The following is a 22638-nucleotide window of genomic DNA, read 5'->3' on the forward strand; positions in this document are numbered from 1 at the left end:
GTATGGAAGAAGGGATGTGTGTGTGGGGAGGGTAACAGAGGAGAAAGTCCCATCATCCTGCACTTCTGCAAAGGAGTTTCAGTGTGTCCTACACAAACCTCATGATTTGCTGTGGGTGTCCCCTTTCCTTCCGCACTACTTGCCTTTGTTTTCATTGAAGAAACTTGGAGATCTAACACACACGCGCACACACACACACACAAAAAAAAAAAAAAACAACCCAACAAAAAAACCCCAACCTACAAAAAACCAAAAAAAACACCAAAAAAACCCCCAAAAAAACCCAAACCAAACCAAAACAAACACACACACACACACACCAAAAAAAAAAAAAAAAAAAAAAAAAAAAAAAAAAAATCACAGGGTAGGATGTGAAGAAAATACCGAGTATGATTAAAGCAGGATTTGGGCACTGGCAGAGAGCTGCCGTGGGTGGTGGGTATTAGCAGTAACAGCTGCTGCGCTTCCCATTAGAGGAGCAGGCGAGGAGGTCCCTGAAAGGATGGGTCTCCGCAGGCTGGCAGGGCAGTGGTGGCAGCGAGCCCGGCAGCGAACGTGTCCCAAGGTAAGCGCCGGCGGCATCGGCAGCCTGAGCCCGGGCAGCCCCGGGCAGCAGCGCTGCTCCCCGCGGGGATGGGCACAGGAGGGCGGGATGGGAAACAGCACAGCCGGGGCAGCACCCAAGGGAAAGAGCTGCTGCTCGGGGCTACTTCCATGAGCTCCGGCGAGAAATCTTACCCAGCAAGGACTGTTTAGGTGTGCCCAGAAGGGAGGCTGGCTCCATGACGAGGAGACATCCTGCTACTGGTCCAGCAGGGCTGGAAGAGTCAGCAACGGCTCCTGTGATTCTCACAAGCATCTTCTCGCACACAACTGGTTGGAGTGGCAGGATGCTTGGCTGCGGGAGATTAAACTGCATCCATCTGCTTGCTGCTTTAGTCTGGGCATGAATTGTTCTGCTTGCAGTGGTGCTTCATTAGTCAGCTGGCAAGTTTCAGAAGTGCTTGAGAGGGAGGTGTAAGCTAGACTTCCTCAGCCTCTGTTGCCTCTGATTTATTTACATTTACTCATTTTCTAAGTGTAATGACATCTAAGGCAGGCATGTTGAAAAGAAAAAAGCGCTGCATTAAAATCAGAAGCACCTGCTTTGCGATATCCATTACAATAAATGCCACACACTCACCCTTCATTTTCACTTTGAAAAGTACATTTTGAAAAAGCAGAATGGCACAATACTCTGTTCAATCTGGAAATGTGTTTTTTGCTGTCACTGCAGGGACATGGCTCTATGATGGCAGGCAGGGACAGGCTTTGCCCTGGGCACTAGCCCCATATGTGATGGGGCCTGCAGCAGCTCTGCAGGTCCAAGGGGCAGCTGTTTCCCCTATTGATCAGGCTGTACATTTGGGCTGGGAGTGGTGGAGGGTACTGAGTGTGGCTATACAGAGCCTGCTCCTCTTAAAACCCACAAGACTTTTTAGAGCAAATCTTTTCTGGCTGCACCCTCCATGGGCAGCTTGACAAGAAATACATCCTCTTGTGGGGGGTTCTTCCCTCTCCCAGCCTGAACAGTTCACTTCAGAATGTAAATGCCGTGGATTCCCAAAGTAGCTCCGGGTGCCACAGACATCACTTACTCTCTTTTGTTTAAAGACTGCGGGGAGGGTGCCTCTGGAGATCAGATAAATCAATGGCACCATTTGGGAAGCCACAGCTTTGAACAACTCCACGTTGTTTCCTGCTGTAGGATGGAGGGTGGCAGGAGAGCCCACACTGCTGTTGTTGGCTGGGCCTGCACGACCTTGTGCTTGGTCTCCTACGCGGCCGCCTTCTCGCAGGGCGCGAGCCTTTCCGCCTGCAGCGACATGATGCCCAGACACCTGAGGGTGCAGCTGCACAGCTCCAACAGCAACTACGTCACTGTCCACACCAACATGTCCTTCTTCTTCCCGGGAGACAAGGTGCCAGGTAAGGAACAGCTTCTCATTCCTGCATCTGAAAAATTCACAGTAACTTATCTCAAGTGATGGAATTAATCTCTGCAAGGTCTGGGAAGAGATAACTGCTCCGAGTGAGCTACAACACCTCTCTTGCCATAAGGACATATTTACAGAGGAATTCTGTTTGCAGCATTGGGTACTTTGGGTGGGATTCATTTATCTCAACTGGGTCTCAACCATATCGACAGACCTCATTACATGCAGTGGCCCGTGAGAGGCACCTCCAGTGGGTAAAGTCACCTTCCCAGCCCCTCTGCACCACTCAAAGGGGTCTGGGTGACTCAGCTGACTCTTGGGCATGGTTGGCAGTATTTCACATCCCCGTCATTGCTGCTCCTCAGGCAGATGCAGACAGAGCTGAGAGGCACCATTCCCCAGCTTGGCCACTTGCCCATTCATCCCTGTGCAAAACAAAACCCCTCTGAGAGCAGAACATGAGCTTTTGCGTACATACAGAGTGGTGTCCAAACCTCCTTGCATAAAAACGGCTGCATGCTGCCTGATCCAATGTGGTTAACAGCTTATCTTCAAGGAAGGATGGGGGGAAGTCTCAGGCAAATCCTGTGTGCAATTACACATTGGAAAACCAAAGGTAAAAGTCTGGCCTTCTGTATCTAACATGTTCAAGACAGACTAGGAGGACAAAGACAGTAAGGGGTTTTCAGTAGTGTAGCCCAAGGTTTTTTCTGGGAAATCCATTGCAGGCAATTCACTAGATAAAAGCAAGACAAATCCCTTTGTGTCCTGTGTTTTGTCTTCCAAAAGTGACAGTACGAAGCACCCGGGATTACATGGGCTTTATGCTGCAAGCTCGCAAAGTGTCCAACAACGAAATCGCCGGCACATTCATCTTCCTGCCTCCCAGTTCCAAGCTGCTGACCTGTTTTGAAGAAGGTGACACTGTCACACACTCAGACAAGTCACTGAAGAGAAACCTGTCCTTTGTATGGAAAGCACCAGACCAACCCATTGGAGACATCAAGTTTTTGTAAGGACATGCTGGTTCCTAATCAGAATCCGTGTCTTCTCAGTTACAGGCTGTCCAGCACAGTGGTTTTCTATCTTGAACCCAATATAGATAAATACTTACCAAATGCTGCAACAGTATCCCAGCTGGTGCATAAATCACCATTAATATATGCTGCATAGTGCTGCTTTTTATTTACATGGTCACTGTTTTCTCAGAATACATGCAATGGAAGATGACAGCTTAAGCATTTTAGGGAACAGAAATGTTAAGGCATAAAGAGAGAACTGTGACCATATTGCCTGTCTTTGTAAATAATACAGCCCATAGGACTTCCCTGCCTACAGGATAATCTTGTATATTACTTCTTAAAAAAAAAAAAAAAGACAAAAAAGAGGTAGTTTTTAAAAAAAGTTACATGTAAACAGAATTACTCACAATAGAAAGAGAATGAGCACTGTGTCAAAACTTGGCATCTCTGTTTTGCACCAAAGCCCCAAACTGTCCAAATACCTTGGTTCTGATGATTTAGAATGAAATGAAACATCATCTAACTGACTGCCTTAGAGGAAGCACAGTGCCTCTTCATTTCAAAAGATATTAAATTGTTATATTTAACTTTACAAAGTCACTTAGAAACTGCTTGGCCAGATCCTTGGCTGCTTCCCAAAACCTAAGTGTCCTGTAGAGTGCTGTGGCTGGAGCACGTCATCATGATTCAAGAAAAATTCATTGAAACAGAAATATTGCTGCTTGGAATGTCCAATTCTTGGCCATTGCTTTAATCAGAAAACACTATTAAAGTTTAAAGAAATACTATTAAACTCACAAAAATCCCCAAATAAACCTAAACAAATCCCAACAAGACCTAGTCCTAGCCATCCACTCTGATACTTCCTTCATGTCTGGCTTTTGACCCTCCGAGCTGATATCTGATAGACTCTTTCTTTTTACCCCATCACAGCATCTGGAAAAATGCCTTTTTAGGCTTAAAAATGTTTCATAAGTGTCATCTGGCACAGGAAAACCTAGGTTGGTTTCCCCGTAGATAATTCTCAGAAGCAGCTGAGCAATCTGAGCTGAAATTCTCCCAAAATCTCCAGCTTAAATAAGGCTTTCAGGGTGAACTTAAAGGTTGGCCAACGGTTTTGGCACCTGACAAAAAGCAGAGGATTAGGCAGGCTCAAATATCAGAGGGCTGAGAAGAGAGACTTTTTCTTCCCCTTACCTATTCTGCTGTTTGTACAAGTTACATTGGCTTGTTTTAATTAATAAATACCACTGTTGTTTCCCTGCCTACAGAAGATTGTAAGCAGAGCTAGTCCAAGCTTTACAAATGTATTTCTATCAACATGATGAATGTAATACAGCTTTTTAAAATATTTTTTTTTGCTTAAGTTCCCACACATTTTTTGGCTGAACTTAATTATTTATTGAGTGGTGATTCTTTACCCCACATCTTTCTTATAGGACTTGGTATCTTTTATTTGTAATAGAAAATGTACAACAGACTAATCCTTTAAAATACTTTTGCATTGGTTCTCTGTTCAGATTAAAGCAGTCTTTGTGATTACACGAACAGTCAGATGTTTTACTAATGCTATAGAGCCAGTAAATTCTTGCCTGATTATGTTTTAACAGCATCTCCATAGTCCAGTCATACTTTGTTTACTGGGCAAAGATTGAATCTGCTGTTGTGGCTCAGGGAGGGCAAAACAAGACTCTTGCTGACAAGAAGCCCGATGCTGTAGCCCCCACGCCCCTGCAGAGAGCAGCTGACCCTCACCCCACAGGTATGGTGAGCAGACCTTGCTGTTTCTTACCAACACCTCCTGCAGAGTAGTTTTACAGCTTATTCTACCAAGTCTCCAACACAAGTGGCCCAAACAAGCTGGGCAGACCCATTTAACTCCTGTGTCTGCCGAGATCAGGGATGGCCATGGTGAGCTCCTTGAAGTGAAGGTATGGGTCAGTATTTGAGGTGTGGGCCAGTATTTGAGGAGCCAGATACAAGGAGGGCACCAGAAAGTTAAATGGGGTTGCCAGTGCCATAATGCCGTAAGGCCATTGCATTATGATTTCAATGCAAATCTTGAAATACTTTACCTAAAACCTCAGCTCTTGAAGAGAAGGAAGTGCAATTAGCAATGTTGCCTAAATAGAGGAACATATTTGTCTCTAAATGTGATTATTGTCCTCCAGGTATATATTTAGTTGTATTTATGCAGCCTCTGGTCAGTAAGATGCTCCAAGAATTTACTTATACCTAAATCAGATTTATTTCTCAGCATTTTTGGCATGGCACCAAGGCTGAGTTTTAATTATTTTACTTGACTATTACATAGGCAGCGAGCTTTGCTGCTTTAGTTTCCATGTGGGTGCCCTCTTAAAAATAAGTGACATGAAAATAAAAGAGTCACTGTTACAAACCTTCTTGGCAAACCTGAGTGGGATTTGAAATAAACAAACCGAAGACAATAGACTTCTGCTCCTCTCTCCCTGATTTTTGTTTTTTTTCCCTGCTGGCCAAGGTCCCCTCTCTCCTGCAGCTGCCACTGGCTCCCTGCTGCCTGCCAGCCCCACTGGCATCATGGCAACACCAGCACCAGAGCCAGATTTTGGTGTGGGGTCGGAGACTCGTCCCTTTGCTGAGCCAAAACAGCCAGCCCGGACTTTGCGGGCTGTGTCCAGCAGGAGTATCCGGTCCAGAGGCCAGGGGCTGGAGCTGTCCTTTCCCACCCAAGACGTTGGAATGGTGGATGCCTTGCAAGGTTCCCTCTCCCAGGACAATGACTCCAGCAACAGCACCTTTAATGGGTAAATCTAGGTGGTAGGAAAAGCTGTTTCTCCAGTTTTTGTAGGGAAGGAAAATAGTAATAGTTTCCCTGCAGATGAACAAGGAAAATGTAGGAAGGCGCCTAAGTGTAGGAAGGTGTCTGGGGGAGGTGAGAGAGTGTTTGTTTGCTGAGATTTTGAGAAATCATCATTTGGATATTGCACATGACAGACAGCGACAGGGAGAAAATCCAAAACACCTAAGAACCCAACAATGTGTTGCTCAGCACAGTGGGGGACTGGCCAGGCGGGGGAAAGATGTGATAAAAACTATCGACTGTTATAACATTTTTCTGAAAGTGCATACAAATATTCAGTGAAACAGTGAACTCAGCAGACCTATTTCTCCATCTGCAGGGAAAAGGAGAAAATAAAGGATGCAAAGAAATTATGAAATTTGGGTTTGGGGATGTCTGCTCAGAAGTTTTAGAAGATTTGAGCTGCATGAGCTTTCATGCAACATTTCATATTGTGGGCGAAAATGTTGGGGATAGGAATCAATGATCAGGCATAATTCAAAATACAGGTTGTATGATCCACATTAACTGCATGCCTCCCAAAACTGCTCTAAGGAGCAGCACTTCTTGGTAGTGTGAGCCACAGGTGTCACTTGCTAACTCTGCCTTTCCTCTGTCCATATTTCAGTGCAGGAAGCATTGCCAGTGCTGCCACCCTACACTTGTGTTTGATGTGTACAGGCAACAGGAAGGTAAGAACCAGGGGCAGAAGGATGCTCCAGCAGCCCATGTAGGTGTCATAAGTGAGTAAAACTACATTGAGACTGTTGAAAGTTTTATTTTTTTTTTCCTTAACTGGAAATTGGGGTTTATATATCTTTCTAGCTTGTTTTTTTTGTTTTTTTTTTTTTTTTTTGAGCCCACTGCCTGGGTTTTTAAGAGGCCCACTGTAAAAACAATTGCTTTCCCTTATGTAGATGTGACTACAGGCTGCTTGGAAATATATGTGCTTAGAGATACAGGACACAAAGTTAATGGGGTAAGTCCACTATGCAGGTGATGGAGAGAAGAAAAATACAAGGAGAAGAAAGAGCTAGACCTGGTTTCCAAAATGCCAAAGGAGAAAGAGAAATAATCTCACCAAAAATAAAAGAGAAAGGGGACATACAGAACAGAATGAGCCAGAAATATTTAGGAAGGAGCAGAGGACAGAGAACAAGTAAAGGAGAGATGTGAACCATGAGCACCTGGCGAAGCCATGGAGAGAAGTGGAGAACTGGCAGTAGATATAAACCAAAGGGAAGGAAGAGTTATTGTACAAGGCAAGATCAGAAAAGCATAATAAAACAAAAACACTGAGAAATTAGGCAAGAATGGGGAAGAGTATGAAAAGAAAGGAGAAATTAGTTGAGACAGGGCAAGGACTTGCGAGCAGTTCCATTTTCTATCCCAAAGTCCCAAGTCCTGCAGCATATCCTTACAGTACGGAGTTTGCATTTTGAGGGCAAGTGATCCATACACAATCAATTCTAACTTTGCCAGCCTGTCACTTTACAGTTTGCAGTTCAGCCACTGAAAGTCTTCTATTTACTACTGTATTTTAATAGCACCTTCAGAAACCATCCCTTCCACAAAGGATGCTCTGACCCTCCACTACTTTGCTTCACAGCTTGCCAGGGCTCCTACCTCAGCTTTGTGCTCCTGTCACACTGTCTTCCCAGGAAGCTTTAGAAATCACTAATGATGGTAGAGGGTGAGAGTTTCTCTGGTGTAATTAATGGATGTGTGAAAAAGCCTGCTGGGCTGGACAGGCTGGAGAGGTGCCAGCTACTGAGAGCCAGATCCAAATCTCAGTGGAGCCAAATTAAAAACTCCAGTACACTTTGCAGATTTTGGATGGGGGCTCAGGTGCATAGTGGGAATGGAAAAATTCATTGTGGGCCTCCTAAATCGCATGCTTGTTCCCCAGTTAGTCTTGGATGATACCTGCAGCAAAGCCTGGGCTGCAGAACTGGTGTGAAGCAGCTGGCATTTTGTGACAGTTAAAATAAGGTACATGGAACCAGACAGTGCCCAGAAACAGGCCCAGGCAGGAACCTACATTCCCACAAAAATGGGTGGAGGGGCAGAAGATTTCAGACTGGCTGTGTAAACTGAGAAAGCAAGACAGGCTTTGGGGAGAGTTTATGGGTTATATTTGAATGCCCCAAAACTGCTGATGGCAAAGGCCATCCCAAGTCTTCCGTGTCTGTCCACTCCATAGCCTCAGAAGGGCAATACTGAATCCCACACACAGCCTACACACACAGCTTGGCTGGGAAAATCACACCTGCCCTTTCAGCATGACCCTGATGCCATTCAAGGTGGGAATTGTTTAAGTGATATCATTTTGTGATAATGATGCCTGTGAAAAATACCACCACCACAACAGAAACTGCAGACATTTAGTTAGACTTATAAGTGACCTTCCTCTCCTTCACCTTTGCCCCTCCAACCCACACTACCTTTCTCCTGGGACCAGCTGGAGTGTCTTGTTCCTCCATGGCAATTCTGGTGTGGATCAAGCAGGGTTGCATCTGCTTCATTTTCTAAAATCTGCCGAGTAAACAGGGAATAGAGAAGAGTTAATATAAAGCCAGAGGGATACAAGGGCATTAGAAATAGAGTTGAAGTATTCCATGAGGTAGGTAGAAAGAACTCTTTTTGCTTCCCTCACTGCACATTTTGGCATGATTTTGCTTCCAAAGGGCAGTACTGAGAGTGGGACCATCTTGAAAGCCTCCTTACGTGTGACAGCATCTCCCTCTGCCCTGCACGTACGCACTCACCTGGGCAACATCGCTGCAACCACAGCCTGGCTTGGTGATGCCAGTGCTGCTGGCAATTTGTCCTCGGCATCAAGGCAAATGGCAGGAAGAGAGTTGGCACCACAGCCAGAGGAAGCAGGCACCAGGAGTGAGGAGGACAAGGATGAGCAGGAGGCAGCTGGGAATACCCTGCCATGGGTGACCAGACCAGCTCCCGAATCTGCTGTTCCTGGGATAGGGGAAGGCCCTGGCAGAGGAACCCGACTCCTTGCAGCCCAACTTGGCATCCTCCTGGTCTGCACGGCCGCGCTGGGGCTGCTGCTGGCAGCTGCCACGCGCTGCATCTGTGCCCAGCACTGCCACAAGCGGGCCGAGGTGTCCTTCAGCGAGCCTGAGCCCGACATCCTCACCATCACGGGAAACGGGAAGGTGATGCGCTTCCGAAAGGTCCGGGACAACAGCTTCGTGCTGGTGCCGGCCGAGTGCAACTGGGTCAGCCCCTCGCGCAGCGCGAAGAGGACTGCGGTGGTTTAGTTCCTCCTTGTGCTGCCATACAGGCAAACAAACCCAAAGCAGCCAGTTCAGACAGAGGTGTTAGCAATGTATCTAAACTACAGCTGCTGAGAAGATTGAAGCTGATAGATTGCTCAGTGTGTTACACTTACTGCAATTAATATTGTATATCTGCTCATTAGCTGTCACTGTGGCAATGACATACTCTTCTTCTGTTGCCTTAAGGGTGTAGGCAAAAATAGAAATTCTTCCTCTGCATTGTGGTATTGACTCCTGTTTAATCTCAGAAAAAAAAGTTTCTAGTATTATATTTCTTTCTAGGAACTACAAACCCAACCTTTCTCATTTAAGAGCTTACAGGCTTGACTCTGTGTACTTGGTATCCCTCGGATGACAAATATTTGCCACAAAACTTCAAGTTTCAATTTGAAAATAAAAAGCAATAACTCATTAGTGGAGAACATTGATCCCAAGAATGCTGAATTGATCCATGGAGTGAAACACAGGATGGCAGACACCAGCTTTTGGGGGAGAAACATGCCTTCTCATCAGGTGCAAATGGAAGAAAATCTTTCCTGTCCATTTGCACCTGATGAAGAAGCGTGTTGAAGCCTGACAGCCAACATTTATTTAGTCTTTTACTTTGAGTCAGCTCAGTGACACTGTGCAGAAACACAGACTGAGAAGTACTCTTCCCAGGTCACTTTGGAAATGCCCTGCAAAGGCTGCATGGGAAGTTAACAGCATCCTTGTTTGTGCAAACTTCTCTCTGACCCTGTGGTTTTCTGCAGGAGACCCCTAAAGCAACCCTTGGGAAACAACATGATCCTGGGCACATCCTAAGAAGGAGAGGTGACAACAGCAAGGGTAAAGTTTTATTTTACTGCAGCTTTAAAAGAGCCAGGAATAGACCTGATAATGATCCTCTTGAGATGTACATATTAGAGCCTTTCAGAGAGCAGGAATTGACCCCTCTGGTGTCCTTTTCTAGAGTGGATCAGCTTAGAGCTCGTCATTCCCAAGCCATGTAGTGGGGGACAAACTTACATTTGGTGCTGCAGCCTAAATCAGAGCCCACAGCAATCCTCCTGAACCAAGCAGATAATGACAGGACTCCGATGGTTCATCCAGCCTTCCTGGTGACAACTTCCCCTCTGTCAGGAGGGCTCTGTGGCCATCTCCAACTAGTTGCCCATCTCCATGCTGGGTAGTCAGTCAAAGCCCTGCTCTCACATCCTCCCTTACCTCACCACTGACTTCAGAGCAGACAGGTGGGACATGAGTTCTCCTGCTTTAGCTCCAGCACAATGCACAGAGTGCAGCTTTTGCTAACAGTGCCTTCCATTAGCATTCAGAAAGAGCTGGTTTCTGACCATACTGCTGCACTGTGATGTGTGCTGCACACATGGACAAATTTTTATCAACTTCACTTCTAGGCCCAGTGAGTCCTGGGCAAAAGAAATGAGGAAGAAAAGAAGTGTACTCACAAATGCAGCTTGCAGAGATGAGCTTGATGCTCGTAACCACTGCATTTTGAAGAGAAGGGCAGCTGCACCCTTTGCTGCAGAAAAAAACAAGGGTAGTTCTGTAATTGAAAATACAAAGTTTGGTTTAGGACTCAGAAGGATGCCAGGTGAATGGTTTTATATTCGCTAATTGAACTTATGCCCTACCTACTAGTAAATCTCCAGGTTTTTAAGCACACATCTAGACACTTAAAATGGCATTCCTCTCCCATGTCATGTGGCTTAGAAAGAAATCATGTTTCTGTAACCCAGTGTAGCTGAACTGTGTAGTCACTAAAACAGACTGCACTCAAGTCATTGCTAATGCAGCCAAAAAAAAAAAAAAATCCTAATTAACTGAGAAAATAGGTCAACAAATGCTTAAATATTTAAAGAACTATCACATATTATTTTAAAAAGTTTCTTATGATGGCATAGCTGTTTATGAATAAATTACAAATACCTATGGCCTCTTTCACTGTTTCTCTAGGATTAATATTACCAGACTGCTCTGGCTATAAAACCAGAACCTTCCTCTCCTCAGCTCTTTCCTCACAACCCAGCATTGCTTCTTTCTAGGCTGACTAGAGCAAGGGAAGGCCTCATAGAAGTGTTTGATTGGGAGAATGACACTTCAACACCATTCTGCCTTCTGCCAAACTCTGCCTTCTGCTAAATTGATGTGCTCCAGTATTAATAACTGCAAGACCAGTAATGGTGAGCTCTGAGGGATTCAGCTCCTCTGAATTAGTAATGAGTTTTTCTACTTTGTGGCTCTCTTGGCTGAGACTAAAGTGCCTGTACCTTTTTTTTGACTTCTGAATGATGTTCTGTTTGTTGTAGTTGCCATGACAGGAGGAATGGAGGTATTATCTCTTCTAAAAGCTATTAAAAACACAAGCACTGGTTAATTCATTAAAAGGAAACCCATTCAAATATCCCCATTCTTAACTGACATGCCTTATATGGAAATTATTCTGTGCTCACACTTGTAACAGATTTCTGAGGAAAAAATGTCAGAATTAGAAAAACAAAGGCACAAACCATTCTAATATTTACTGGAGAGAGAAGTGAAAGAGTTTCGTTATTTCCCTCTCTAGGTGCATGACTGGGCTGGTCACAGACATTCTGCTGGAACTGGGGATTGCAGTTCCTCCAGGGCAGCTCAGCCCATGCCAGGCTGTCATCCCTCAGTGAAGTGACACGGTCTGGGGTCAGAAGTACTGAAAGCAGCTAATGCACACCTATCCTGAGCTTATCTCTCCACCAGCCAAACAGGCATCAAACACAGTTTTGGCGATAAAAATGTCTATGGCTATTGCAATGCTTGAGCTATCCTTACTCAAGAAAAAAAATATATAATTAACAAAATATAATGTGAAGAGGTTGCACTAAACAAGACAGCGGATCCAAAGCTTGGATATCACAGACATTTCTTGCATTGGTTGAATTGTCACTAGTAAGCAAAAAAAGCCAGACATGCACTGATTTGGCCAGCTGCAAGAAGGGTGACAGGACTCATAGGTGAAGCCCCAGGGCCCTGTGGGCCCAGCAATCACAGTCAGCAGGGATGTGTGAGCTCAGGCTCTCCCAGATCAGTGTGGATGCAGCTCCAGGCATTTCAGAATCTGGCTGGCTGGCTTGGCCAGCCCTTTTGGCACAATTTCTGCAACTACTCAGCACCACAAAACCAAGGAAGGCAAAGCAGCAAGGTCAGGAACCCAGAGAGTAAAACATTTAGCAGATGCATGTGTTATTTATTCACTCAGATTTAAATAATAATGACAAATGCCTGTTTAAAAAAAGAAAAGGAGATGCTCTAACAGTTCCTGCAACATTCAGCTCCTAAAAGACAGCTGCTTAGCAGCAACACCAAATGAAAAGTAGCAGCCTGACCTGCAAAGCTGGTGAACAGCAGAACGGATCTCTCACTCCTCCTGGCAAGCTGACCCTTTCACTGTGTCTGCCAGGCCTTTAAGGCTCATTGTGTCTGGACAGCTCTACAGGGCTCCTTTCCTGCCTGTGCCTTCCCTTCTCTCTCCTGCCAGCTTGTCTGAGGCTATGAAAGGGCAGAGAAGGACTTGGGGAGTAGAGAAAGACTTGGGGAGTCAATACTTCCCCTGGACCAGGAGCTGCTCAGAGATCCCTCCCAGCCCCTTCCTGCCACTGAACTGTTTCCCCTTCACAGGTTTTGTCTTGGCAGCCCTCTTTCCTCACTAGACCGTGTGTGACTCTCTCAATAAAACATTTTGTTACATGATGTATGAAGGACCGTGTCTCAAACCACATTTTACTGTATATTTAAGTGCATGTTTTGCTGATTTACTACTGTTCTAAAGAACATCTCCCTCCCTGAGCAGGGCAGGCCTGTTATGGATACATCAGCTCTGACTAATGATTATTAGTACATCCCAAGGTTATGTCCCACAATCAAATAATGTGTAGGAGGGAAGAGAGACTCCAGCTTGCTCGGCTGAGGACAAAGATCACAGATAGTCTCTTTCAATCTTCAGATTGCAATATCCATTACAGATTGCCACCTTCTAATGTCAAAGTATAATTTGTTGTTGAGAAAATGTGTTGCTGTTCCAAAGGTGAGTCAAAGATCAGGCTGGCTGTATATCAGCGCATGTTGATGTACATTAAGAACTGACGGCCAGGTACCAAGGACATCGGGCAGCTGGTGCAGAGGGAACGGCAGCAGACGTGACTTGCTGATCCTTCCTGTGCAAACACACGGCCCGGAGTGGGAAAATATTTAACCCAGTCGAAGTCAGGTGTCACCAGTAATTGCCAGTGTGTAAGGCAGCACCAACGCGACGTGTCAGAGGCAGCGGCTGCCTGCAGCGGCGTCAGAGGCGCGGCCGCGGGCAGGGATCGCGCAGCGCCCGCGCTCCCGGGCAGGGACCGCGCAGCGCCCGCGCTCCCGGGAAGGATCGCGCAGCGCCCGCGCTCCCGGGCAGGGATCGCGCAGCGCCCGCGCTCCCGGGAAGGATCGCGCAGCGCCCGCGCTCCCGGGAAGGATCGCGCGGCGCCCGCGCTCCCGGGAAGGATCGCGCAGCGCCCGCGCTCCCGGGCAGGGATCGCGCGGCGCCCACGCTCCCGGGAAGGATCGCCCGCGCTCCCGGGAAGGATCGCGCGGCGCCCGCGCTCCCGGGAAGGATCGCCCGCGCTCCCGGGAAGGATCGCCCGCGCTCCCGGGAAGGATCGCCCGCGCTCCCGGGAAGGATCGCGCGGCGCCCGCGCTCCCGGGAAGGATCGCCCGCGCTCCCGGGAAGGATCGCCCGCGCTCCCGGGAAGGATCGCGCGCCGCCCGCGCTCCCGGGAAGGATCGCCCGCGCTCCCGGGAAGGATCGCCCGCGCTCCCGGGAAGGATCGCGCGGCGCCCGCGCTCCCGGGAAGGATCGCCCGCGCTCCCGGGAAGGATCGCGCGCCGCCCGCGCTCCCGGGAAGGATCGCCCGCGCTCCCGGGCCGCCCCCGGGATCATCCCCGGGCACTGCCCAGGGCAGCGCCGCCCGCCCGCGGTCCCGCCGGCCGCCGCCAGGGGGCAGCGTTGTCCCGGCGATGGCGGGGAGCCCGGGGCGGAGGGAGGGTTTGTAATCCTTCTCCGCGCTTGCATCTCAGCTTGCAGGGTTTAGACTCCGTCTTAATTATCAAGCCACTACACAGCATACACAGTTCCCCCCAGTGCTATTTTAAATTCCCAATTGCAGTTTGCGGGGATATTTTCTTCTAGAAATCCACCATACGAACGCTGCTGGGAAAACAATAGGCAGGGTGTAAGTTGTCTTATGTCCCCTTCTCATGACAGCTTCCTCCTAACGAAGACGTCTATGACAAGAAAAATCAAACCTCTCTCCAGTTCCAGCAGTGCCACACGGTCTGTCTGGGCCCCATGGTCAGAGCTGAGCTCGGCTGAGCTCAAGCGACTCCAGCAGGTCACAGCCCCAGCCAGAGAAGGCTGAGGCAATGCTGTCCTGGTGGGTGATGCAACCAAAGGCTCAGAGAGGGCTGTATTTCTTACTGGAAACATCTGCCTGTCACTTGGCATTTGAATGAGCAGTTCGAAGCTGCTGGTAGGTGCTTGTGTCAGGGTAATGACTGTGACAGGCTTTTTCCATCTCTGAGGAGGAGATGGTTGTGACATTTGCTTTGACTGTGGCTTTGAAGTCACTGAATTCTTCTGGTTGAGAAGAATTTCTTCCTAATATCTATTCTAAATTTACCTTCAATTTAAAGACATTCCTTCTTGTCCCCTTACTGTTTGCCCTTGTAAAAAAATCCCTCTCCAGCATTATTCTAGCCCATCTGTTTGCAGGGGCTCCAGAACTTCCTGTTAACAGCCTGCAGGAAAACACCCTGTGTGGCCTTCCCAAAAAACACCCACTAGAGTACATGGCTCCTGCAGACAGCATGCACATGTCCAATCTGGTTACAGCCATGGCAGGCGAGCAGTGCAGCACAAGTCAAATATGCCAGAGATACCCACACAGTGTCATCCTTCCTGTGCAAAGCACAGGAAACATGGATGCAGCACAGTCCATGCTGGCCACGTCAGCCACAGCAGCATCCTCTGGGAGGCTCCCTGTCCTTGATGTCTACAATGGCTAGTGCTGTTCTGGGCCCACACTGAAAAGGGCAGTGGTGGCACCTGGAATGTGAGGCAAGGATGCCACTTGTGTCTGTGAGACTGGTTCCTTGATCCTCCCTTCTCCCTATCTGCCATGCTTACACATCCCCCTCATCTTCCTTTGCTGCTCTCTTTCTCTGCCCTTCTCTCCTCCCTGCTGTCTGTTCCACCTGAATCCAAGGCTTGTCCCACCTGTGAACAGATGATTTGTCCCATGTATTTCAGGCGCTGTTAACTAGTTCACCTTGGCCTTCCATGGCATTACAGATGTGGTTTCCTGGGTCCTTCTGCTTCTACCAGATTCTTCTCCCCAGAATGACCCCAACTCTTCCTTCAAACATCTCTGAGGTGTGGCCACCTCACACATCAATCCCTTTGTTACCTGTGAAATCATGTTCTTCCTTAGGACATTGTAGCTCCTTTCAGCTTCTCCCTGTCTTTGTGACAGTCAGAAATTTTGCTTGTCGTGCTCAGGAGCTTCCCAGGTCTGCTCTGTTAGCTAAGGCTTTTGTCAGGCCCCAGTCACCAGCTTCTGTGCCTCAGTATGTCCCTCCCCAAGGTGTCTCTGCATGTGACATTGTCTCCTCCTGTCCTCTTCCTAGCCTTGATCTGCCAGTCTTCTCCATCCTGTGGTGGCTCTGAGCACTCTCCTCTTTGACCACAGTTCCAGCCCTTTAGAGTGAGTCTCTTTGTGTCCAAGTGGTCTGAGGCAGCCTCATTTTGCAGATCCTGGGCAAGGAAGTCCTTGCCTTGCCCAGGAGACCAAACTGGACTGAAAGCATGGTTAACTGCAAACATAGGCAACTTTATTTCAGTAACTAAGTCAACATCAGCACTTGTATATGTGTAGAGGAGCAACGTGGGCAGGACAGAGCAGGCCTTCAGCACTGAGGCGGCCTTTGGATCAGCAGGCGCTGCCTCAGCAGGAAACAGTCACAGTCCCATGCAACCTGCACTGGATCCTGTCCATTCTCCTGCTCAAACTGGGATTCCCTGTAGGTTCTTCAGGAGCTCCTTGATCTGAGTGAAGAATTCCATCAGCTTCTTGAGTGGAAATGGGCAGTTGTTAACTTCTTCCACTGGTGTGGGTATCGAAGTTGGCTTCTGAGTGGGGGTTGGTTCTGGCCATGGCCTTGGAGTAGGCAGTGTTGTTGGCCATGGCTTATGAGTGGGAAGTGTTGTTGGCCATGGCTTATAAGTGGGAGATGTTGTTGGCCATGGCCTCGGAGTAGGCAGTGTTGTTGGCCATGGCCTCGGAGTAGGCACTGTTGTTGGCCATGGCTTATGAGTGGGAAGTGTTGTTGGCCATGGCTTATAAGTGGGAGATGTTGTTGGCCATGGCCTCGGAGTAGGCAGTGTTGTTGGCCATGGCCTCGGAGTAGGCACTGTTGTTGGCCATGGCTTATGAGTGGGAAGTGTTGTTGGCCAAGGCTTATAAGTGGGAGATGTTGTTGGCCATGGCCTTGGAGTAGGCAGTGTTGTTGGCCATGGCCTCTGAGTAGGCACTGTTGTTGGCCATGGCCTCTGAGTAGGCACTGTTGTTGGCCATGGCCTTGGAGTAGGCAGTGTTGTTGGCCATGGCCTTGGAGTAGGCAGTGTTGTTGGCCATGGCCTCTGAGTAGGCACTGTTGTTGGCCATGGCCTTGGAGTAGGCACTGTTGTTGGCCATGGCCTCTGAGTAGGCACTGTTGTTGGCCATGGCCTTGGAGTAGGCACTGTTGTTGGCCATGGCCTCTGAGTAGGCACTGTTGTTGGCCATGGCCTTGGAGTAGGCACTGTTGTTGGCCATGGCTTATGAGTGGGAGGTGGTCTCGGCCATGGATTATAAGTGGAAGGTGGTCTTGGCCATGGCTTCTGAGTGGGCCATGGGGCATTCGTATGATGAGTCCAGGGTTGTGAGGTGGTTGTATAATGACTCCATGCCCGAGAAGATTCTACTTGTGGAAGTAGCTCCATCTGGATGAGAATCCAGTCATAGAAGTGCTGAACAGAAGTGTATATTCCAGGCCGTTTTGCTCTGGCGCAGCCTCTCCCCCAGCTGGTCACTCCGACAACCCAGAAGAAGTCGGCGCTGTTGTCTTTGCACATGAGTGGACCCCCACTGTCACCCTGCAGAGAACCAGAGAGGATTAAGGTGGTGTTTGGTGGCCCCTGTCAGCACTGGTGCTGCTTCCTTCTCTCTCACAGCCCCTGCCAGAGCTGTATTCCCAGCAGAGCAAGGCTCTGCTCAGGTGCTGGAGCCTCCAGAAGCTTGGCTGGGAGTGGGTTGGGGGCCTATGAAGTCAGGCTCTCTCTCAGCTCTGCAGAATGATCCTGGATGTGCAGAGCACAGATGTTCCAGTATTGGTATCTGGACCCCCAGACTGCCAAGAGCACTAGCAGGGCTTTCTCGGCAGAGTGCCAGGCCTCTGAGACAAGGGAAGCGCTGGGCTATGCCCTGCAGATAGGGAATGGGTGGGAAGCCCCAGCGAAGGTGAGGAGCCAGGGCTGAGAGTGACTGGCCGGGGAAAGCAGGGGCTGGGCTGTGTTGGGGCGGTGCTGCCTGTGCGGCTGGGGGCTGAGTGACTTGTCACTGAGTGACGCTCCTACCTGGCAGGTGTCGATGCCACCCTCCGGGTAGCCAGCACACAAGTTGTGGGTATGGATGTCCCCCTGGTACCACTCGCTGCTGTTGCAGATCTGGACATCGATAAGGTGGACCTTGGCTTCCTGCAGGACATCACTTGATTTCTGAGCTGTGAGCACAGAAGGGAATGAGGACCCAGCAGCTCACTGCCACTTTCCCCATCTAGGGGTGATCCCCTTCCCTACAAAGGGCTTGGCTTTGTCTCTACAGAGGTGCTGGAGCTCTCTGTCCCTGCTGTCTGCCTTTAGGGAGTAGGCAGCCTGATTCTGGCTTTGGCCTCTGCTGTCAGGAAGCCCAACCCACCTTCCCAGTGTATCGAGCTTGCCCTCCATTTTTGGCAACTCACATCTTGCCGTAGTGGCACCCCAGCCAGCGACGTAGCAGGTTTCCAGCTGTGCCACGTTCAGCGTGGCGTTGGGCACACAGGCCAGCTGGATGTAGGAGCTGCACTGGACGGGCTCGTTCAGTTCCAGCAGCGCGATGTCGTTCCTCTGGTCGGCAGAACCGTATTCCTTGTGAACCAGCAGCCGCTTAATCAGGCGCACCTCGGCCCCAGGGCCCGGCTCAGTCAGCTGGGTGGCCCCGATCAGCAGGCGCATGGTGCTGATGTTCCTGAAGGCACGTGAGAGAGGGGTGAGAGGGAGCAGAGCCTGGAGCTGTGGCAGCCCAGCAGTGACCAGCCTTCTGCTTCCCAAAGCAGAGAGGAAAGCAGCACTATGGAGGCAGTGACTGCTCTAGCACGCCTCAGGCTCTGGGAATGTCAGCTGGGGGCTGCTAGGGAGTAGTGGCATGTGCCCAGCCTTCTCCTGAGCAATTTCTCAGCTGAGCTCTGCATTGCCCAGGCACTGGGCACACTGCAAAGAAATGAGATGGGAGAAGTGCATGGCCCTTGCTGCCAGGGCACCGTCTGATGTTGTGGGGATATCCCTGTTTCCTGCTCCTCCTTACCTGGAGTCGGCAAAGCAGTGGGCTGCTGTGAGGACCCACCGTGCGTTGATGAGGGACCCTCCGCACAGATGCCCCGTGCCTGAGACCGAGGTATCTTGGATGCTGACAAGCCAGGGCCAGGCCCCTGCCTCGGCACTTTTGCCACCCACGACGCGTGTCATGCCTCGCTCCTCATCAGAAGTCAAGGGCCGGAGCCCACAGCTTCCTCTGCAAGGAGAAAGCCATTTCCATCCTGCTCCATGGCTTGCTGCTGCTCCAGCAGAAGCTCCCCACGAGGTGTGTGGGGATAACACGCCAGGGAAGGCCATGGGGTGTGCGCCTGTCCACAAGGAACTGAGGCTTCCCCATGGGGTTTGGGAAGCTGTGGCCTGGCAACGGAGGACAAGCTCTCCAGGGAGCCCCCAAAATGCTCCAAGCTCCCTCCCCGAGCCTGGGGCCACTTACTCGCAGGTGTTCCACGTGGCCGGCACAGGCCGGCACGTGGCCAGCAGAACCAGGAGACCGAGCAGCAGCATCGCTGCCCGTGGCTCGTGGCAGCTGCGGGAGCAAAGCCTCCGTGCACCAGCACAGCCGCAGTGCCCGCAGCACTGCCGCAGCCTTGCCCCGGGCTGATGTCACAGAGCAGCCGGTTCCACGTCCTGGCACTGCAGCCTCTGGCAAGAATGTTTTGGGTTGGAATGGACCTTAACGATCATCCAGTTCCAGCCCCTGCCACGGGCAGGGACACCTCACACCAGATGCTGCTCAAAGCCCCATCCAACTGGGCCTTGAGGATTTCCAGGGATGGGGCAGCCACAGCTTCTCTGGGCAACCTGCGCCTGTGCCTCACCACCCTCGCAGTCAAGAATTTCTTCCTAATATCTATTCTAAACCTGCTCTCTTTCAGTTTGAAACCATTCCCTCTGGCTCTATCACTACTTGTTCTTGTGGAAAATCCCTCTCCAGCTTTTTTTGTAGACACCTCTGCTTGCAGGATGAGGGTGCGCAGCCCCTGGCACACAGGAAAGCACAGGTCCATTTGTCAGCAAGGTGGACAATTTTGCTTTCATTCTTTAAAATATGACAATATGACTGACTTTTCCTAGCATGTAGTACCTAAGTAAAAGTCAGCTTGGTCATGTATGTGTGGTATTTTGGCCTATGTATCTAGAATGGAAAATACCCATGTCCCTGCTCTCCAGGGCAACTTCTCAGCCAGTCAGCACTCTCTCTGAAGGACTCTGAAGTGCTAAGTGCTGCCTACAAAGAACAAGGCATAGAGAAAAAACTGATGAAAGCACTGGTATTAAGAAGCATTGAGATATATCTGATAAAATCCAGCTTTGCTTTCCATGTCAGCCCATATATTGTGAAAAACTCCTGAAGATCCTTAAGCAAACAAAAAGAAAATATGCAATCAAAATGGTATCTAAATATTAACCTGCTGATTGATACAGATGTATACAGTCAATATGTGTATGTACACATATTATTCTAGTTATATAGTGCTTTCTACCCCTTTTTCTATTTTCAGAAAGAGCAAGGAAAAGACACACACAAACAAGAAAAAATGAGAAACTTGAAAAAATGTCATAATCTGTATTTACAAACCAAATTAAATTTTTGGACACCTCAGTGTTTGAGCGCTTTCTTTTCAATCTTATTAAAAGTGCCCAGTTTTCAGAGAGTACCTGTCCTCCCAGAGTGATGGTTACCTCATGTGTCAGTGCCAGTTGAGCATCTGTCATAATTTCTGATTTTGGGAAATGTAGGCCCATGTGTTTACACTTCTTCAGATTGTCAATATCTTTCAAGGAGTTAGCAAAAGGTTTACATTTGCACTGGTTTTAATTATTTGAGTTGTTTTCCTGTTCTTATAATCACCCTTTTTCTCAGTGAGAGGTTGAATTTCTGGTGTAGTAATATGCATCCACATAAAAATGAGGGCTCAATACATTTGAAAAGGGAGAGTCATTTAATCATTGATGAAGGTACAATATCCTAAGTAAATCTTAAAACCACCAGAGGTCATACATGGGTATCTTTCTTCCCCTTTTCTTCTTCCAGCTTTTTTAAAAAGTTGGTTTGTTTGCCAGTAGAGCTGGATTTTTTGATAAAACAAGGTAGCTAAATTTCATGTATGGAGAATATTGAAAAATAACTGCATTCAATGTTTGAGCAGACCTAGTGATGCTAAACACATATTTTCCTGTGAAAATTAATAGTGTGCCCAGAATACAAAATTGTGCTGGTTTGCAAGACTTGGCAAATTTATAATGCATCATTTTAGTGACAAACAGGAGAAATTAAAACAATGTTGCCCTGATTCTTAAGATTTTCTAAAGACTTCTGAGTTTACATTCTGTTAGAAAACTTTCCCACACATTTTCTATAAACAACATACTGTTTTGCATTCCTTCGTGGGGGTAGAAGAAGTTGATGTACTGGTGGTTTGTCCAATGTCTTTGGAGAGGTGGCCCATTCACTCTCCAATCCACTGTCACTTTTGGAAAAGTATAAAAGTTGGAGTCAAGAAATAAACCTTCTTCCTTTTTACCTTGCCATCGCAGTGGCTCATGTTGTGCTTTCTCGTGTCCTATAGTGACAAAAGGACGTTTTTTTTTTGTTGTTGTTGTTGTTTTGAGGGATTTTTTTGTTTGGTTGGTTTTGGGTTGCGGGGTTTTTTGGGGGTTTGGTGGTGGTTTGCTTTTTTTTTTTTTTTTTTTTTTTTGTGTTTGTGTGTGTGTGTGTGTGTTTGTTTTTGTTGTTGTTTTGTTTTGTTTTTGGTTGTTTTTTGGTTGTTTTTCCCTTCAAGGTGGACACGGCAGTCAACACATTTGGAGAAATCTCGTACCATGTTGATTGAGTAATATCAGCTAGAACCACAACTTCTGCTGGCAAAAGGGTCATATAGAAAATTCTCTTTTTGGTGTAGATGCTGAATAGATTTATATTTTGAATGGGATATATGTCCCATGGTGATTTGAAATTTAATAGAGAAATACAGACTTTGGATAAACAAAATTGTTTCTGTCTTCTAATTTCAGCCTGTAGCAGCATTCTCTTTGTGTGGGCACAAACACTGGTATCTAGGGTAGATAACAGTATTTGTTAATTCATACAGTTTTGTGGTATTATGTCTGCAATTAGTTGAGACATGTCTCAACTTGAAATCAATTCCCAAACAACAAGAACAAAAATTATCAAGGGTACTTAAAAACTAGTTGGAAGTGGGTGATCAGATTCTTCCATTAATTAGGAAAAAATCAAAGAGATGGTGGAATGTGTGCTGCAGAAGCACCAGTGACTGCACCAAATAAACTCAAATCAACAAATAGCTAATTAAGTAAACTTACTGATTTCCTACAATTTATTCTTGAAAGATAAGACAAGCACAAAGGATCTACAACTTCCAGAAGAGAGGGAACTGAAACAGTGGAAGATGCTGGAATATTTCGGGACTTGGTCAGGGTACTGGGCCATGCCTGACACACAGACAGGACGCACAGACACAAAGGGTGTCCAAGTTGAAGATTATCAACTCCACTGTCAGCTCTGGCTTCTCAGGAGACTTGAGGTGTTCCATAATACTGGGGAGGGGTAAATAACTGAGCTACTCATTAACATAAACCAGTCACCTGCAGTCAAGTAGGAGTGGTCAAGTTCCCTAGAAAGAATCCACACTTACCAAGAATCCATGCCTGCCAACCCTCTCATTTTCCAAACTGCAAAAAACCAAACAATAATAAGGCCCAGAACAACCACCAGTCCAAATTTTTCACTTCAAGTCAAAGGATGGATTTGACTTTTGATTTTTAAAGGACAACTATCATGGCTTTTAAGCAATAATCAGTAGAAGAGATGAATAGC

General features: G+C 47.9%; 2 protein-coding genes across 2 annotated transcripts; one reads left to right on the forward strand and one right to left on the reverse strand.

Annotated features, from left to right (window-relative positions):
• Positions 1–1748: 1748 nt before the first annotated feature.
• Positions 1749–14185, forward strand: REELD1 (reeler domain containing 1). The gene is made up of 7 exons (XM_077782603.1): positions 1749–1968; positions 2766–2988; positions 4609–4760; positions 5499–5784; positions 6448–6511; positions 8507–9091; positions 13382–14185. Exons 1-7 carry the CDS (start codon positions 1749–1751, stop codon positions 14183–14185), a joined length of 2334 nt encoding a protein of 777 aa, XP_077638729.1.
• Positions 14186–16008: 1823 nt separating this feature from the next.
• On the reverse strand, positions 16009–19304 carry LOC110480942 (acrosin). Its single transcript, XM_077783010.1, has 6 exons — positions 19234–19304; positions 18790–18996; positions 18188–18453; positions 17805–17950; positions 16768–17324; positions 16009–16347 (listed from the first exon to the last, which is right to left on the reverse strand). The coding sequence occupies exons 1-6, from the start codon at positions 19302–19304 to the stop codon at positions 16194–16196; spliced, it is 1401 nt and encodes a 466-aa protein (XP_077639136.1). The 3' UTR covers positions 16009–16193.
• Between the last annotated feature and the right edge of the window lie 3334 nt (positions 19305–22638).

This window comes from Lonchura striata, chromosome 4 (genome assembly GCF_046129695.1).
Source record: "Lonchura striata isolate bLonStr1 chromosome 4, bLonStr1.mat, whole genome shotgun sequence".
Taxonomy (NCBI): Eukaryota; Metazoa; Chordata; class Aves; order Passeriformes; family Estrildidae; genus Lonchura; species Lonchura striata.

Bases quoted from the DNA above. Each gene is read 5' to 3' on its own strand.
- REELD1 (XM_077782603.1), top strand. From the start codon at position 1,749: ATGGAGGGTGGCAGGAGAGCCCACACTGCTGTTGTTGGCTGGGCCTGC. The intron at 1,969-2,765 runs GTAAGGAACAGC...GTCTTCCAAAAG, and splicing joins CCCGGGAGACAAGGTGCCAG to TGACAGTACGAAGCACCCGG. The intron at 4,761-5,498 runs GTATGGTGAGCA...CTGCTGGCCAAG, and splicing joins AGCTGACCCTCACCCCACAG to GTCCCCTCTCTCCTGCAGCT.
- LOC110480942 (XM_077783010.1), bottom strand. From the start codon at position 19,304: ATGCTGCTGCTCGGTCTCCTGGTTCTGCTGGCCACGTGCCGGCCTGTG. The intron at 18,997-19,233 runs GTAAGTGGCCCC...TTCTCCTTGCAG, and splicing joins GCCACGTGGAACACCTGCGA to AGGAAGCTGTGGGCTCCGGC. The intron at 17,325-17,804 runs GTAGGAGCGTCA...GGTTCTCTGCAG, and splicing joins GTGGCATCGACACCTGCCAG to GGTGACAGTGGGGGTCCACT.